Source organism: Entelurus aequoreus, linkage group LG05 (assembly GCF_033978785.1).
Source record: "Entelurus aequoreus isolate RoL-2023_Sb linkage group LG05, RoL_Eaeq_v1.1, whole genome shotgun sequence".
Taxonomy (NCBI): Eukaryota; Metazoa; Chordata; class Actinopteri; order Syngnathiformes; family Syngnathidae; genus Entelurus; species Entelurus aequoreus.
Genome location: NC_084735.1, coordinates 375,330 through 393,257, shown reverse-complemented (window position 1 = coordinate 393,257; position 17,928 = coordinate 375,330). Strand labels below are relative to the sequence as shown.

At 44.1% G+C, this 17,928-nt stretch overlaps 1 protein-coding gene and 6 non-coding genes across 7 annotated transcripts in view; 1 reads left to right on the top strand and 6 right to left on the bottom strand.

The window, feature by feature from the left end:
• The window catches only part of LOC133649997 (short transient receptor potential channel 4-like), a 56,055-nt gene extending 41,869 nt beyond the window's left edge, over positions 1 to 14,186 (top strand). Inside the window, exons 10-14 of the mRNA XM_062046714.1 lie at positions 4,474 to 4,669; positions 4,733 to 4,927; positions 8,893 to 8,934; positions 9,294 to 9,383; positions 12,791 to 14,186. Coding sequence (XP_061902698.1) covers positions 4,474 to 4,669; positions 4,733 to 4,927; positions 8,893 to 8,934; positions 9,294 to 9,383; positions 12,791 to 13,315 — 1,048 coding nt within the window. The 3' untranslated portion in view covers positions 13,316 to 14,186. The remainder of the gene's footprint in view (positions 1 to 4,473; positions 4,670 to 4,732; positions 4,928 to 8,892; positions 8,935 to 9,293; positions 9,384 to 12,790) is intronic.
• Positions 291 to 362, bottom strand: trnaw-cca (transfer RNA tryptophan (anticodon CCA)). Its single transcript has one exon. It is a non-coding gene; the product is annotated as a tRNA-Trp (tRNA).
• trnaw-cca (transfer RNA tryptophan (anticodon CCA)) lies at positions 702 to 773 on the bottom strand. The gene has a single exon. It is a non-coding gene; the product is annotated as a tRNA-Trp (tRNA).
• trnaw-cca (transfer RNA tryptophan (anticodon CCA)) lies at positions 1,097 to 1,168 on the bottom strand. The gene has a single exon. It is a non-coding gene; the product is annotated as a tRNA-Trp (tRNA).
• trnaw-cca (transfer RNA tryptophan (anticodon CCA)) lies at positions 1,510 to 1,581 on the bottom strand. Its single transcript has one exon. It is a non-coding gene; the product is annotated as a tRNA-Trp (tRNA).
• Positions 1,904 to 1,975, bottom strand: trnaw-cca (transfer RNA tryptophan (anticodon CCA)). The gene has a single exon. It is a non-coding gene; the product is annotated as a tRNA-Trp (tRNA).
• trnaw-cca (transfer RNA tryptophan (anticodon CCA)) lies at positions 2,316 to 2,387 on the bottom strand. The gene has a single exon. It is a non-coding gene; the product is annotated as a tRNA-Trp (tRNA).
• Positions 14,187 to 17,928: the final 3,742 nt, after the last annotated feature.

The following is a 17,928-nucleotide window of genomic DNA, read 5'->3' as shown; positions in this document are numbered from 1 at the left end:
TGGTATGCAAGGTTTGGATGACCTTATTCTCTTCCCAGTTCACAAAACAAATTTCATAAAGGGAATGACGGGAGGAGTTTGCCTCAAAGGAAAATGTCTTCGACCTGATTTGGACAATCAACTGTCTAATTTGGACTTAGATCCACGACTGTCCCCCAAGTTAAGGTTTCTTGATCATCATAGACCAAACGACATACAATACAGTGGTATGCAAGGTATGGATGGCCTTTTTCTGTTCCCAAAACAAAGTCCATAAAGCAAAGACAGAAGGAGTTTGCCTCGGAGAAACATGACCTCAACGTGATTTGAACACGCAACCTTCTGATCTGGAGTCAGACGCGCTACCGTTGCGCCATGAGGTCCTGTTTTTAGACATTTTGTTCATCGTGTACGCGACTGCATACAGTTCAGTGGTATGCAAGGTATGGATGACCTTATTGTCTTCCCAGTTCACAAAACACATTTCTTAAAGGGAATGACGGGAGGAGTTTGCCTCAAAGGAAAATGTCCTCGACTTGATTTGGACAATCAACTGTCTAATTTGGACTTAGATCCACGACTGTCCCCCAAGTTAAGGTTTCTTGATCATCGTAGACCAAACGACATACAATACAGTGGTATGCAAGGTATAGATGGCCTTTTTCTGTTCCCAAAACAAAGTCCATAAAGTAAAGACAGAAGGAGTTTGCCTCGGAGAAACATGACCTCAACGTGATTTGAACACGCAACCTTCTGATCTGGAGTCAGACGCGCTACCGTTGCGCCATGAGGTCTTGCTTTTGAATATTTGTGTTCATCTTGTACCCGACTGCATACAGTACAGTGGTATGCAAGGTATGGATGACCTTATTCTGTTCCCAGTTCACAAAAAAAATTTCATAAAGGGAATGACGGGAGGAGTTTGCCTCAAAGGAAAATTTCCTGAACCTGATTTGGACAATCAACTGTCTAATTTGGACTTAGATCCACGACTGTCCCCCAAGTTAAGGTTTCTTGATCATCGTAGACCTTGGTATGCAAGGTATATATGGTCTTTTTCTGTTCCCAAAACAAAGTCCATAAAGCAAAGAAAGAAGGAGCTTGTCTCGGAGAAACATGACCTCAACGTGATTTGAACACGCAACCTTCTGATCTGGAGTCAGACGCGCTACCGTTGCGCCATGAGGTCCTGCATGTGAATGTTTTTTGTCCATTGTGTACCCGACTGCATTCAGTACAGTGGTATGCAAGGTATGGATGACCTTATTCTCTTCCCAGTTCACAAAATAAATTTCTTAAAGGGAATGACGGGAGGAGTTTGCCTCAAAGGAAAATGTCCTCGACCTGATTTGGACAATCAACTGTCTAATTTGGACTTAGATCCACGACTGTCCCACAAGTTAAGGTTTCTTGATCATCGTAGACCAAACGACATACAATACAGTGGTATGCAAGGTATAGATGGCCTTTTTCTGTTCCCAAAACAAAGTCCATAAAGCAAAGACAGAAGGAGTTTGCCTCGGAGAAACATGACCTCAACGTGATTTTAACACGCAACCTTCTGATCTGGAGTCAGACGCGCTACTGTTGCGCCATGAGGTCCTTTTTTTAGACATTTTGTTCATCGTGTACCTGACTGCATACAGTACAGTGGTATGCAAGGTTTGGATGACCTTATTCTGTTCCCAGTTCACAAAACAAATTTCACAAAGGGAATGACGGGAGGAGTTTGCCTCAAAGGAAAATTTCCTGAACCTGATTTGGACAATCAATTGTCTAATTTGGACTTAGATCCACGACTGTCCCCCAAGTTAAAGTTTCTTGATCATCGTATACCTTGGTATGCAAGGTACAGATGGCCTTTTTCTGTTCCCAAAACAAAGTCCATAAAGCAACAACAGATTGAGTTTGCCTCGGAGAAACATGACCTCAACGTGATTTGAACACGCAACCTTCTGATCTGGAGTCAGACGCGCTACCATTGCGCCATGAGGTCCTGTATATGATCATTTTTGTTCATCGTGTACCCGACTGCATACAGTACAGTGGTATGCAAGGTATGGATGACCTTATTCTCTTCCCAGTTCACAAAACAAATTTCTTAAAGAGAATGACGGGAGGAGTTTGCCTCAAAGGAAAATGTCTTCGACTTGAATTGGACAATCAACTGTCTAATTTGGACTTAGATCCACGACTGTCCCACAAGTTAAGGTTTCTTGATCATCGTAGACCAAACGACATACAATACAGTGGTATGCAAGGTATAGATGGCCTTTTTCTGTTCCCAAAACAAAGTCCATAAAGCAACAACAGATTGAGTTTGCCTCGGAGAAACATGACCTCAACGTGATTTGAACACGCAACCTTCTGATCTGGAGTCAGACGCGCTTCCATTGCGCCATGAGGTCCTGAATGTGAATGTTTTTTGTCCATTGTGTACCCGACTGCATTCACTACAGTGGTATGCAAGGTATGGATGACCTTATTCTGTTCCCAGTTCACAAAACAAATTTCACAAAGGGAATGACGGGAGGAGTTTGCCTCAAAGGAAAATGTCTTCAACCTGATTTGGACAATCAACTGTCTAATTTGGACTTAGATCCACGACCGTCCCCCAAGTTAAGGTTTCTTGATCATCGTACACCAAACGACATTTGAACATGCAACCTTCTGATCTGGAGTCAGACGCGTTACCATTGCGCCATGAGGTCCTGACGGGCTTAGTGCATTTTGATTTAAACAACAACCTTCTTATGTGGAGTTAGACACACTACCATTGATCCACGAGGTCCCCAGAGTTAAAGATCCTTGTTCAGCATAGACCAGAATGCGTACCATACAGTAATGCAAGGTATAGAATACTGTTTTTTTCTTCCTTAAAACAGAGTCTGTAAAGTTATGAAGGGATGATATTTCCTCAGAAAAACATGACCTTTACACGATTTAAACACGCAGATCTGATCTGGAGTCAGATGCACTACCGTTGCGCCAAAAGATCCCCGCCTTTTTGTACTGGAGTGCACCGCAATTTTCCTGTCGTTTTTCGTAAAATCTTGCACTCTTTCTGCCCTTCTTGACTACCTCTCGAGGAACTCTGAAGAAACTTGTATCCTTTTGCGCGATTTGTACCATTCCAACAGCCTTAAAAGAAAAATCCGCCCATAACGCAATGACAACAGACGTTAGGTGGCCCACCACTTCGAGTCTCCCACAGACAGGTGAAGACAACCGATACAACCTATGGTAGGAAGCATTGGGACACACCGCCATCTTAATCAGTTGGACTTGATTCCTTAGTTGTCCCTGAATCCTTAGAATACCCTTTTATGTTCCAAGTTTACAAAATGAAGTCCATAAAAGAACAACTGGAGGAATTTGCCTTAGAGAAACATGACTTGCTGATCGGAGGTTAGAGACACTACCCCTAAGCCACAAGGTCCCCACAGTTCTTATTCATCGTGGATCCGACTGCATACGCTATGGTCGTATGCAAGCTACCCTCCCCGCTGTAGCGAATGCCCCAGTAGACCTTATATCAATCATCGGATCGTTGGCATTCAACCTCAACAAAAGGACACAAAGTCTCACAGATGCACTCCAACTTGTTGGAAGTCGTTCCTCAGAAGAGTAAAGTCCACATTTTCTTCACGTCTGGTAGCGTTGCATATTTGATGGTCGTGTGATGGGTGGTGAGCCAGGAAGACGCCAACGAGGAATCGCCAAACAAAAAGCTTTATTTGTTTCAGCGAGCCTCAGACTGGAACTGCAGCTTCCAGGAGAAAGAGTATGGGCGTGATTACTCTTCTGATGTCCTCTCAGACCACTGTGACTAAATACCCCGCTTTGTAGTTCTAGCCTTGGAGCCGGCCAGTCAATCTTTTCCCTGACATTATTCCTTTGATCAGTTTGAGTCAGGTGACCTCCAACCCCTATCCACGATGGGTGGTGAGCCAGGAAGACGCCAACGAGGAATCGCCAAACAAAAAGCTTTATTTGTTTCAGTGAGCCTCAAACTGGAACTGCAGCTTCCAGGAGAAAGAGTATGGGCGTGATTACTCTTCTGATGTCCTCTCAGACCACTGTGACTAAATACCCCGCTTTGTAGTTCTAGCCTTGGAGCCGGCCAGTCAATCTTTTCCTGACATTATTCCTTTGATCAGTTTGAGTCAGGTGACCTCCAACCCCTATCCTCAACTCCTACCTGTGGGGGCTTCCTGTTGCTAATGTTTTTATTATCACTCCTAAAATCCAAACCTGCATTCATTAGAATTCCGATTGTCGCGGGGGCAAGAGCCACCACTCTCTAGAGACGTTTTGATGGACTTGTGCACTTTTGAAGCTATCTAAGGGCATCTTTCCTTAGTAGAATAATCATCCATGACCAAATACAAACACATGCTAGCTCACAATCATACAAGAAAATGGTACACGTTATAATTCACCTCAGTAGTTAAACAAACATGGCGGTCACAATGACGCAATGTCCTTTCTTAGGTTGTTCGAGACACTGCAGTCCCTCTTCTGGTCCATCTTTGGTCTGATCAGCCTCTACGTGACCAACGTGGACGCGGACCACCAGTTCACAGAGTTTGTCGGGGCCACCATGTTCGGCACGTACAACATCATCTCTCTGGTGGTGCTGCTCAACATGCTCATCGCCATGATGAACAACTCCTACCAGCACATCGCGGTGAGTACTCACACCCCAGCAGGTCCGGACTAGATGGAAGCGGTTTGCGCTCTTCCCCCGTAGGACCACGCCGACATCGAGTGGAAGTTCGCCAGGGCGAAGTTGTGGATGAGCTACTTTGAGGAGGGGGCCACCCTGCCGCCGCCCTTCAACATCGTCCCCAGTCCAAAGTCCTTCTGGTACCTCATGTGCTGGATCAGGACCCAAGTGTGTCACCGGACCAGCTCCACCAGACACAACACCATCGGGACCCTCGGAGTGAGTCAACTGATTATTGTTTTGTATCGAATCATATTGATTTGTTTAACGTATTTACAAGGCATAAAGTCAGTAAGTTGTGTTCCTTGATTGATTCATTTTGACTGATATGACCACCTGGTGATACCAACGGTGCGTGTTCCTAGCCTGCAGTCTGCCACTTACCATTTTCAGCCTACATATCTGTTATGAAAGCAAGAAACCTATTGGTTTTAAATGCCAAGCTAGCTCAACTTTAGCTTAGATACTGTAGATATATTTGCCTTGCCTGCACGGTCTTCAGTAAATCAATCCAAGGAACCTATTGATTTTGACTGATATGACCACCCACTGTAAGCATCCAAGCTAGCTCAACTTTAGCTTAGATACGCTGCCAGGAACTGTGTCCAGCCTGAATTCCAGCAAGAAACTTATTGCTTTTGAATGACACCACCAACTATACAGTAGGCTTCCAAGCTAGCTAAACTTTAGCTTAGATACTGCAGGTACGTGTCCCTTACCTGCGCTTTGCCAAGAACTGTTTTCGGCCTAAATCCTACAACTCGGTACGTGACACATGCTAACTGTTAGCATGCTAAGGTTTGCATGCTAGTTTGCTAACATTAGAATGCTAACTTTTTAGCCAATTTTTTTAACCGTATCCCTTAGAGTCATAAAACTCGGTATGTGACACATGCTAATAGTTAGCATGCTAGTTTGCTAAAATTAGAATGCTAACTTTTTTGCCAATTTTTTTAACCGTATGCCTCAGAGTCATACAACTCTGTGCGGGACACATGCTAATTGTTAGCATGCTAAGGTTTGCATGCTAGTTTGCTAACATTAGAATGCTAACTTTTTTGCCCATTTTTTTAACCGTATCCCTTAGAGTCATAAAACTCGGTACGTGACACATGCTAATTGTTAGCATGCTAAGGTTTGCATGCTAGTTTGCTAACATACATTTTTTTTAACCGTATGCCGCAGAGTCATAAAACTCGGTACGTGACACATGCTAATTGTTAGCATGCTAAGGTTTGCATGCTAGTTTGTTAACATTAGAATGCTAACTTTTTTGACATTTTTTTTAAACCGTATGCCTCAGAGTCATAAAACTCGGTGCGGGACACGTGCTAATTGTTAGCATGCTAGTTTGCTAACATTAGAATGCTAACTTTTTTGCCAATTTTTTTAACCCTATGCCTCAGAGTCATACAACTCGGTACATGACACATGCTCATTTTTAGCGTGCTAAGGTTTGCATGCTATATTGCTAACATTAGCATGTTAACTTTTTTGCCCATTTTTTTAACCGTATGCCTCAGAGTCATACAACTCGGTGCGTGACACATGCTAATTGTTACAGTGCTAAGGTTTGCATGCTAGTTTGCTAACATTAGAATGCTCACTTTTTTGCCAATTATTTTAACTGTATGCCTCAGAGTCATTAAAAACTCGGTACCTGACACATGCTAATTGTTAGCATGCTAAGGTTTGCATGCTAGTTTGCTAACATTAGCATGCTAACTTTTTTGCTAATTTTTTTACTGTATGCCTCAGAGTCATAAAACCCGGTGCGTGACACATGGTAATTGTTGGCATGCTAGTTTGCTAACATTAGAATGCTAACTTTTTTGCCAATTTTTTTTACCGTATCCCTCTGAGTCATAAAACTCGGTGCGTGACACATGCTAATTGTTAGCATGCTAAGGTTTGCATGCTAGTTTTCTAACATTAGAATGCTAACTTTTTTGCCAATTCTTTTAACCGTATGCCTCAGAGTGAATTTAGCCCGGTCCCATAACTTGGTACGTGACACATGCTAATTGTTAGCATGCTAAGGTTTGCATGCTAGTTTGCTAACATTAGCATGCTAACTTTTTTGCAAATTCTTTTACTGTATGCCTCAGAGTCATAAAACTCGGTGCGTGACACATGGTAATTGTTAGAATGCTAGTTTGCTAACATTAGAATGCTAAATTTTTTGCCAATTTTTTTAACCGTATGCCTCAGAGTCATACAACTCGGTGCGTGACACATGCTAATTGTTAGCGTGCTAAGGTTTGCATGCTAGTTTGCTAACATTAGAATGCTAACTTTTTTGCCAATTTTTTTAACCGTACGCCGCAGAGTCATTAAAAACTCGGTACGTGACACATGCTAATTGTTAGCATGCTAAGGTTTGCATGCTAGTTTGCTAACATTAGCATGCTAACTTTTTAGCAAATTTTTTTACTGTATGCCTCAGAGTCATAAAACTCGGTGCGTGACACATGCTAATTGTTGGCATGCTAGTTTGCTAACATTAGAATGCTAACTTTTTTGCCAATTTTTTTACCGTATGCCTCTGAGTCATAAAACTCGGTGCGTGACACATGCTAATTGTTAGCATGCTAAGGTTTGCAAGCTAGTTTTCTAACATTAGAATGCTAACTTTTTTGCCAATTCTTTTAACCGTATGCCTCAGAGTGAATTTAGCCCGGTCCCATAACTTGGTACGTGACACATGCTAATTGTTAGCATGCTAAGGTTTGCATGCTAGTTTGCTAACATTAGCATGCTAACTTTTTTGCAAATTCTTTTACTGTATGCCTCAGAGTCATAAAACTCGGTGCGTGACACATGGTAATTGTTAGAATGCTAGTTTGCTAACATTAGAATGCTAAATTTTTTGCCAATTTTTTTAACCGTATGCCTCAGAGTCATACAACTCGGTGCGTGACACATGCTAATTGTTAGCGTGCTAAGGTTTGCATGCTAGTTTGCTAACATTAGAATGCTAACTTTTTTGCCAATTTTTTTAACCGTACGCCGCAGAGTCATTAAAAACTCGGTACGTGACACATGCTAATTGTTAGCATGCTAAGGTTTGCATGCTAGTTTGCTAACATTAGCATGCTAACTTTTTAGCAAATTTTTTTACTGTATGCCTCAGAGTCATAAAACTCGGTGCGTGACACATGCTAATTGTTGGCATGCTAGTTTGCTAACATTAGAATGCTAACTTTTTTGCCAATTTTTTTACCGTATGCCTCTGAGTCATAAAACTCGGTGCGTGACACATGCTAATTGTTAGCATGCTAAGGTTTGCAAGCTAGTTTTCTAACATTAGAATGCTAACTTTTTTGCCAATTCTTTTAACCGTATGCCTCAGAGTGAATTTAGCCCGGTCCCATAACTTGGTACGTGACACATGCTAATTGTTAGCATGCTAAGGTTTGCATGCTAGTTTGCTAACATTAGCATGCTAACTTTTTTGCAAATTCTTTTACTGTATGCCTCAGAGTCATAAAACTCGGTGCGTGACACATGGTAATTGTTAGAATGCTAGTTTGCTAACATTAGAATGCTAAATTTTTTGCCAATTTTTTTAACCGTATGCCTCAGAGTCATACAACTCGGTGCGTGACACATGCTAATTGCTAGCGTGCTAAGGTTTGCATGCTATTTTGCTAACATTAGAATGCTAACTTTTTTGCCAATTTTTTTAACCGTACGCCGCAGTCATTAAAAACTCGGTACGTGACACATGCTAATTGTTAGCATGCTAAGGTTTGCATGCTAGTTTGCTAACATTAGCATGCTAACTTTTTTGCAAATTTTTTTACTGTATGCCTCAGAGTCATAAAACTCGGTGCGTGACACATGCTAATTGTTAGCATGCTAGTTTGCTAACATTAGAATGCTAACTTTTTTGCCAATTTTTTTTACCGTATGCCTCTGAGTCATAAAACTCGGTGCGTGACACATGCTAATTGTTAGCATGCTAAGGTTTGCATGCTAGTTTGCTAACATTAGAATGCTAACTTTTTTGCCAATTCTTTTAACCGTATGCCTCAGAGTGAATTTAGTCCGGTCCCATAACTTGGTACGTGACACATGCTAAGTTAACGAGAACCCGGTTTATTTTGGTGCGCCGCGAAAGCCATTCTTGTTGACGAAATGGTAAGAAAATGTGTTGTTTTTGTTGGGTGTCTTCTGTGCAGAGGCGAGCTGCAGAGAACCTGAGGATAAACCATCAGTACCAGGCAAGCCCCGCCTCTCTCTCTCTGTATATGTGTGTGTGTGTGTGTGTGTGTGTGTGTGTGTGTGTGTGTGTGTGTGTGTGCGTGTTAGAGACAAAGCATTTCTATATTTGTTCATTTCCATCTGCTGATAGAAGACATTACCAGTGAGTCATGGAGGAGTCGTTAGGGCGTGTATTTCGTGTCCTACTATTTGTGCGCCTCAGCAGGGGGGGGGGGGGGACGGGGGCGGGCGGGCGGGTGGGGGCGGCAGCGAAGTGCGCTTCATTTTTTCGGGAGTCGCCGCCCGCCACTCGTCTCCCGCTTAACGGGCCGTGACTCCTCCCCCGTGGAAGGTGTGCTGATGGATGAACTGTGCGCAGGAGGTGCTGAGGAACCTGGTGAAGCGCTACGTGGCCGCCATGATCAGAGACGCCAAGACGGAGGAAGGCTTGACTGAAGACAACTTCAAGGTAGACGAGGACATGAAGGAAAACATCATTTTATATACTCTGATTTACTTATATGACCCAATGCAAACAACCTTCCCTAGTGATGGGCCATACAACAAAAAAATCCAACCGCAGAAAGATCGCATTCATTATGTTGAGATGAAGTGGGCAATGTGAGTAATTCAGGTCAATGACCTTTAATCGCATCCACTTATATGACGCAATGCGAACAACCTTCCCTAGTCATTGGCCATAAAAAAATAAAAAAATAAAATCCAACCAGTTTAATATGGAATATTGCCCGCAGAAAGATCACATTCATTTTGTTGAGAACAAGTAAGCAATGTGAGTAATTCAGGTCAATGACCTCTGATCATACTCTGAATGTATTTATGTGCAGCATTACTGATATGACCCAATGCAAACAACCTTCCCTAGTCATGGACCATAAGAAAAAACAATCCAACCAGTTTAATTTGGAGTTTTGCCCGCAGAAAGATCACATTCATTTGGTTGAGATGAAGTGGGCAATGTGAGTTATTCAGATCAATTACCTTTAATCACATTCACTTATATGACCCAATGCAAACAACCTTCCCTAGTCATGGGCCATAAAAAACAACAACAATCCAACCAGTTTAATATGGAATATTGCCCGCAGAAAGATCGGTTCCATTTTGTTGAGATCAAGTGGACAATGTGGGTAATTCAGGTCAATGACCTTTAATCGCACTCTGATTGTGAGGATGGACAGCATTAACTTATATGACCCAATGCAAACAACTTTCCCTAGTCATAGGCCAAAAAACCCAAACAATCCAACCAGTATAATATGGAATATTGCCGCAGAAAGATCGGTTCCATTTTGTTTGGATCAAGTGGGCAATGACCTTTAATCGCATTCACTTATACGACCCAATGCAAACAACTTTCCCTAGTCATGGGCCAAAAAAAACCAAAAAACAATCCAACCAGTTTAATATGGAATATTGGCCGCAGAAAGATTGCGTTCATTCTGTTGAGATCAAGTGGGCAATGTGAGTAATTCAGGTAAATAACCTTTAATCACACTCTGATTGTGATGATGGACAGCATTTCCTTATATGACCCAATGCAAACAACCTTCCCTAGTCATGGGCCATAAAAAAAAAACAATCCAACCAGTTTAATATGGAATATTGCCCGCAAAAAGGTCGGTTCCATTTTGTTGAGATCAAGTGGACAATGTGGGTAATTCAGGTCAATGAGCTTTAATCACACTCTGATTGTGAGGATGGACAGCATTAACTTATATGACCCAATGCAAACAACTTTCCCTGGTCATAGGCCAAAAAACCCAAACAATCCAACCAGTATAATATGGAATATTGCCGCAGAAAGATCGGTTCCATTTTGTTTGGATCAAGTGGGCAATGACCTTTAATCGCATTCACTTATACGACCCAATGCAAACAACTTTCCCTAGTCATGGGACAAAAAAAACCAAAAAACAATCCAACCAGTTTAATATGGAATATTGGCCGCAGAAAGATCGCGTTTATTCTGTTGAGATCAAGTGGGCAATGTGAGTAATTCAGGTAAATAACCTTTAATCACACTCTGATTGTGATGATGGACAGCATTTACCTATATGACCCAATGCAAACAACCTTCCCTAGTCATGGGACATAAAAAAAAACAATCCAACCAGTTTAATATGGAATATTGCTTGAGAAAGATCACATTCATTTTTTTGAGATCATGTGGGCAATGTGAGTAATTCAGGTCAATGACCTTTAATCGCATTTACTTAAATGACCCAATGCAAACAACCTTCCCTAGTCATGGGCCGCAAAAAAAAAAATTAAAATCCAACCAGTTTAATATGGAATATTGCCCGCAGAAAGATTGCATTCATTTGGTTGAGATCAAGTGGGCAATGTGAGTAATTCAGGTCAATGACCTTTAATCGCATTCACTTATATGACCCAATGCAAACAACCTTCCCTAGTCATGGGCCATAAAAAAAACAATCCAACCAGTTTAATATGGAATATTGCCCGCAGAAAGATCGGTTCCATTTTGTTGAGATGAAGTGGGCAATGTGAGTAATTCAGGTTAATGACCTTTAATAGCATTCACTTATACGACCCAATGCAAACAACCTTCCCTAGTCATGGGCCATAAAAAAATAAAATAAAATCCAACCAGTTTAATATGGAATATTGCCCACAGAAAGATTGCATTCATTTGGTTGAGATCAAGTGGGCAATGTGAGTAATTCAGGTCAATGAGCTTTAATAGCATTCACTTATATGATGCAATGCAAACAACCTTCCCTAGTCATGGACCATAAAATAAACAATCCAACCAGTTTAATATGGAATATTGCCCGCAGAAAGATCAAATCCATTATGTTGAGATCAAGTGGGCAATGTGAGTAATTCAGGTTAATGACCTTTAATAGCATTCACTTATACGACCCAATGCAAACAACATTCCCTAGTCATGGGCCATAAAAAAATAAAAATACAATCCAACCAGTTTAATATGGAATATTGCCCGCAGAAATATCGGTTCCATTTTGTTGAGATGAAGTGGGCAATGTGAGTAATTCAGGTCAATGACCTTTAATAGCATTCACTTATATGACCCAATGCAAACAACCTTCCCTAGTCATAGACCATTAAAAAAAACAATCCAACCAGTTTAATATGGACAATTGCTTGAGAAAGATCACATTAATTTTGTTGAGATGAAGTGGGCAATGTGAGTAATTCAGGTCAATGACCTTTAATCACATTCACTTATACGACCCAATGCAAACAACCTTCCCTAGTCATGGACCATTAAAAAAAACAATCCAACCAGTTTAATATGGAATATTGCCCGCAGAAAGATCAAATTCATTATGTTGAGATCAAGTGGGCAATGTGAGTAATTCAGGTCAGTGACCTTTAATAGCATTCACTTATATGACCCAATGCAAACAACCTTCCCTAGTCATGGGCCAAAAAAAATAAAAAAATAAAATCCAACCAGTTTAATATGGAATATTGCCCGCAGAAAGATCGGTTCCATTTTGTTGAGATGAAGTTGGCAATGTGAGTAATTCAGGTCAATGAGCTTTAATCGCATTCACTTATATGACCCAATGCAAACAACCTTCCCTAGTCATGGGCCATTAAAAAAAATAAAATCCAACCAGTTTAATATGGAATATTGCCCGCAGAAAGATCGGTTCCATTTTGTTGAGATGAAGTGGGCAATGTGAGTAATTCAGGTCAATGACCTTTAATCACGTCCACTTATATGACCCAATGCAAACAACCTTCCCTAGTCATGGACCATAAAAAGAAAAGAAATCCAACCAATACAAAATGTAAACAGATATGGTCACACGTGACACAACCTGCTCACTCAACTTTGTCTCACCTTCTCCGTGTCAGGAGCTGAAACAAGACATCTCCAGTTTCCGTTACGAGGTGATGGGCATGATGAAGACGGGGAGGCCGGTGCTGCAGGGCGAGCGCAAGACCGCCAGCTGCGGTGAGGGCGGGCGTCCGCCGGAGTCCGCCCTGGCGTACCCCAACGCCTCGCTGAAGGTGTCCTCCGGCGCTCACGCTAAGAGCAACCGCTTCAAGATGGCCGCCTCCATCCTCAAGCAGGTGAGCTCCGCGGCCCGGTCCAGGATCCCAGAGGCCCCCAACGGTCTGCCCAACGGCGTCCTACTCCTGGCCGGCGCTGAGGAGACGTCGAACCTGCGGAGGGACTTCGCCAAAGACCTGAAGGACTTTGGCTCCTTTCACAAACGCCACCGGGCCGCCTATGAGGTGGAACCTTGTCAGAACATGTACTCGTTATCGGAGGAGGCGGAGTCAGACGAACAGGCTACAAGCAGCCCTTCACAGGAAGGAGACAAAGACTGGAGCTTACTGGACCACCAGGAGCCGGAGGAAGAGAGCGTTCCCTGAACCCACTTTTGGATCTTCGGGGGACGATCAGAAGTGATCCTACATAACGTGGACGCACCACGTAAGCTACAGTTTTCCCCCGTCCCTCGCTTGAACCGTGAGTAAAGAATGCACTAAGACCTGATAAGAGTCCGAGAGAGACCACCTCCGCTCACGGATGCTACCTGGTGGTCGTTTGAGCACACTGCAACTAGTCCTGGATAGTCCCGCTCCTTAATACTCTCGTCGCGCGCAGGATTCTCACAGGCATGAGGCAAAAATACAACCGCACCTACTGTAGCAGGGAACCAAAACAGCAAAAAGTCGACATAAAGTCCTCAAGGAAGTTGAATCTGTTTCCGCTTCCTGGCGCATGTTAGCCAGGGGAGTCCAAAGTGCAGCCCGGGAACTTTTTCAGGTTGAATCGTCCCGCCAGGATTTTACGGATTCGACCGATCAGACTTGGTCATCAATAACACAAAGCTAATATTTTTTTGGATAGCAATTGTTCTCTGCTTTGTTTTTTGCTCTTCTTCCCCATTCTGGAAGTGAACATTCTCCGTCCACCAATCAGTGTGTCTGGCCCCGCCCCTACAGCTAGCCTCCCACTGAAGGTGCTTTACACAGCAGGGTTTTGGTAGCCTTGGCCGTAGATATAAATAGATATGCCACGCCCCTTTGAGCTGCGTTCCTACGGTGATTCTATGCTAACAGGATACGCACGGGAACAAAGATAACGAGGATGTAATGATTAACGGTACTAATATTAAACAATAAAACACCCCACCGTTAGAAATAAATAAAATGATTGATAACCAGCACTTTGATAAAGTCACAGAGTGGTCATATTGCTTATTTACAGGTTAGAAAAGCTCCTTCTGGTTGCATGTAGATGGCCTAAAAATGTATTTTTAAAAATAAAAAATAAATTATATATATATATATATATATATATATATATATATATATATATATATATATATATATATATATATATATATATATATGAATTATCATTATTTTTTAATTTATTTAAATTTTATTTAAAAACATAAATAAAAAATAATAAATATGTATATATATATATATATATATATATATATATATATATATATATATATATATATATATATATATATATATATATATATATATATATATATATATATATATATATATATATATATATATATATGTACACAGTTAATGAACAGGTAGGTAGTATTTCCTGCTTGGCATTGCTGCCTGTCGCACCTCCTCCAGTGCCCACGGGTCAGCTGCAGGGTCATCAGCCAGGAACCACCATTCACCAACGTTTCACTCCTTTAATCCTGGAACGTCTCCTGGTGGCGGAGCAGTGACAGGGACGTCTCCCTGTCACCCCCTGCAGCTGATAGCTGTTACCCCCTGCGGCTGTTATCGGGGTTAGTTGTTCTTTCCCCAGCTCCTGTCCTTCCTCCTCAGCCAGAGCCAAAAGCTGCCTTTCTCGGCCTCCTCTGCCAGATCTTTTATGGCCTTTCTCAGCTTTCTTCCAGTCACTCCTACGTCCCTCAAAAGGCGTGTGGTTGACAGCCCCACGTAGCCTCGGCAGCCAACTTCTACTGGGTAGATGGTTGTCTTCCAGCCAGCCTCCCGGCACTCAGCAGCCAGCTCCGAGTACTTGGCCTTCTTGCGCTCAAAGGCGGCCTCGATCCCCTCCTCCGATGGTACGGTCAGCTCAATAAGGTGCACCACTCTTGCCTTGCTGGACCACACTACAATATCCGGGCGGAGAGATGTAGTGGTGATCTCCGTGGGGAACCGGAGCTGCCTATTGAGGTCAACCCTCATGTCCCATTCCTGGTCTGGGGAAAAGGGCCTTGCTGCTGTCTCTCTTGGCCTGATGTATCTTTGACCCCCCCCTTCCGTGACAAAGCTGGTATGGTTCTCTGCTGGTGGTGATTCTTTGCTGCCCTGTCGACACCCCTCCAGCACCTCCGCTAGTTTCCTCAGGACCTGGTCGTGGCGCCATCTATAGCGCCCCTGAGAGAGTGCGGTCTTGCAGCCCGACAAGATGTGCTGGAGGCTTGCGTTGGGAGCATTGCAGAGTGAGCAGCATTCCTCGTTCCCGAACCATTGGTGAAGGTTACGAGGACAGGGAAGCGTGTCGTAGGTTGAACGAATAAGGAAGCTGATCCTTGCCTGTGGAATCTTCCACAGGTCGGACCAGCTGATGTTCCGGTTGACCACTCCCTCCCAGGTTGTCCACCTTCCTTGTCGGCCCTGCGACACGGCCTTGATCTTATAGCGCTCTTCCTCCATCCTCGTCACCTCCGCCACCACCATCTCCTTCCTCTCCTTGCGGTTGGCCTTAGACCAGAACCGAGGCGCTTCTCCCCATCCTAGCCCTGCTCTTCCTGCCTGGACTCTGCCCATGAGCTCTTGGTGATGCAGCCTACTGACAGCTCGGTCAACCTCAGTTTGGGCTTTCCACTTTCGGCCAGTGGGAACCTTGGCATTGGCGTTCCTTACTGACTGGTCAGTGGACTCTCTTAGTTCGAGGACCAGCCTGGACTTCTCCTGCATATAGCCCAGACTGATAGACTGCAGTGGCAGCTGCAGTGCGTTCTTCCCAAAGAGGCCCGTTTCTGAAAGGCACCGTGGTAGTCCCAGCCACTTTCTGATGAATGAGTTGGCTTTTCCATCCATCTTACTCACGGCAGATGAGGGGATCTCGCTCATTTTCAGAGGCCACATCACCCTCCTGTAGAGTATGAACTGGTAGCACCAGACCTTGTACTTTCCAGGGAGTTGGCTCTGGTCGATCCTTGCCAGGCCGTCCGTGAGTTGTTTCATGACAGTCCTCCCCATCTGTTTATCGGACAGCTCTGCAGTGTACTGCCTCCCCAGGCTTTTGATGGGTTGCTCAGACAGGAGGGGGATTTTCTCTCCCCCGACGACAAAGATGGTGTTGTCGTTTCTGACTCCCCTTCTGAGTGACAGGCTACGGGATTTGGAGGGTTTGATCTTCATTCTGGCCCATGATGTCAACTCATCCACCCTTTTCAGCAGTCGAGATGTACATGCTGCTGTCTGAAGGAGGCTGGTGACATCGTCCATATAGCTCCTCAATGGGGGTAACCTCTGACCAGATGGTGTTTTTATTCCTCCAACCATTTGCCTTGCTCCGATGAGGATTATCTCAAAGGCTGCCACGAACAAGATTGGAGAAATGGCACACCCCATTGCAATTCCCACTTCTAGATGCTGCCACCCGGTGGTGAAGTCCTGGAGGGCAAAGCACATCTGCAGATCGCTGAAGTAAAGCGCTACCAGGTTCTTGATGCAGGGTGGCATGTGGAAGAACTCCAAGGCGTAGTTGATCAGCTGGTGTGGGACCGATCCGTACGCGTTGGCGAGATCGAGCCAGATGACATGCAGGTCGGTCTTCTCCCGCTTGGCCTTCTGAATCTGGTCCCAGATCATCGTAGAGTGCTCTACGCATCCTGGGAAACCTGGAACTCCTGCTTTCTGGCAGTTGGTGTCGATGTAGCAATTCTCTAGCAGGTAGGTGGTCATCCTTCTGGCCAGCACTGAGAAGAAGATTTTTCCTTCTACGTTCAGCAGGGCGATGTTTCTGAATTGGCCGATATTTTTGGAGTTTTCTTCCTTCGGGATGAATACCGCTACAGCCCTTTGCCACTCCGCTGGAATGAGTTGCTTTTTCCAGGCAGTTCTCATTAGATACCAGAGCAGTTCAAGTACCTTGGGGCAGTTCTTATAGAGCTCGTAGGGAACTCCATTGGGGCCTGGTGCTGATGAGGACCTTGCCTTCTTCACGGTTTGCCTAACTTCGCTGAGCTTGGGGGGCATGATGTTAAATTCAGCTGTCGGTGGCGCAGGCCGGGGCACGTACCCTGGTGTTCCTAATGGGACGTTTCTTAGCGGATCACTGTACTGCCTTTTGACGTGCTGTTCCATTTGCTCCCTGGTGGTTTCGAGCTTCCCTGACTTTTTCTCCTCCAGCAGTTGTCTGGCGTGCTTGAAGGGATCCTTGAAGAAGCTGGCTCGCTCTTTCTGCTTCCGTTTGCTACGCTTGCGGATGCGTTCAGCTCTGCGGAGCCTGGATAGCCTTTGCCTGACCTCCTCCCACAGGACTTTCAGACCTTCTCTCTCTGGCTGGGTTGCCTTCCTCCAGTTCTTGCGGAGTTGTCGGCGTCTTCGCACAAGCTCGGCGATCTCCTTTTCCCTCCTCCCCATTTCCCTTGGGGCAGTCCTCTGCTTGGAGATAATTTCACCAAACCTGTCTTTGCAGGTCTGGTATATAATGTCCCCAAACAGGTTAAGCTTAGCTTCGGCACCTCCATGCAACCTTTCCTCCAGGATCTTGGTCAGGTCTGTATCCAAAGTACGCCATGCCTCTGCTTCATTTGCCTTTGGCCATTTGAGCTTGTTCCTTCTTGCTGGTTTCTTGGTCTCTGCTTGTGGCTCTGTTCTGTGTGAGATGGTAGAGATTGGGTCTTGGTGCTCACGTGGGGGCTCAGCCTCCACCGAGGGGCTTTCTTCCTCTGTGCCATCTGTGCTTTCAGCAACATTGGGTCCGTTAGCACTGTGGTTTTCTACCTGGCTTCTGGTCCCTCTTGTCTCACCCGCTG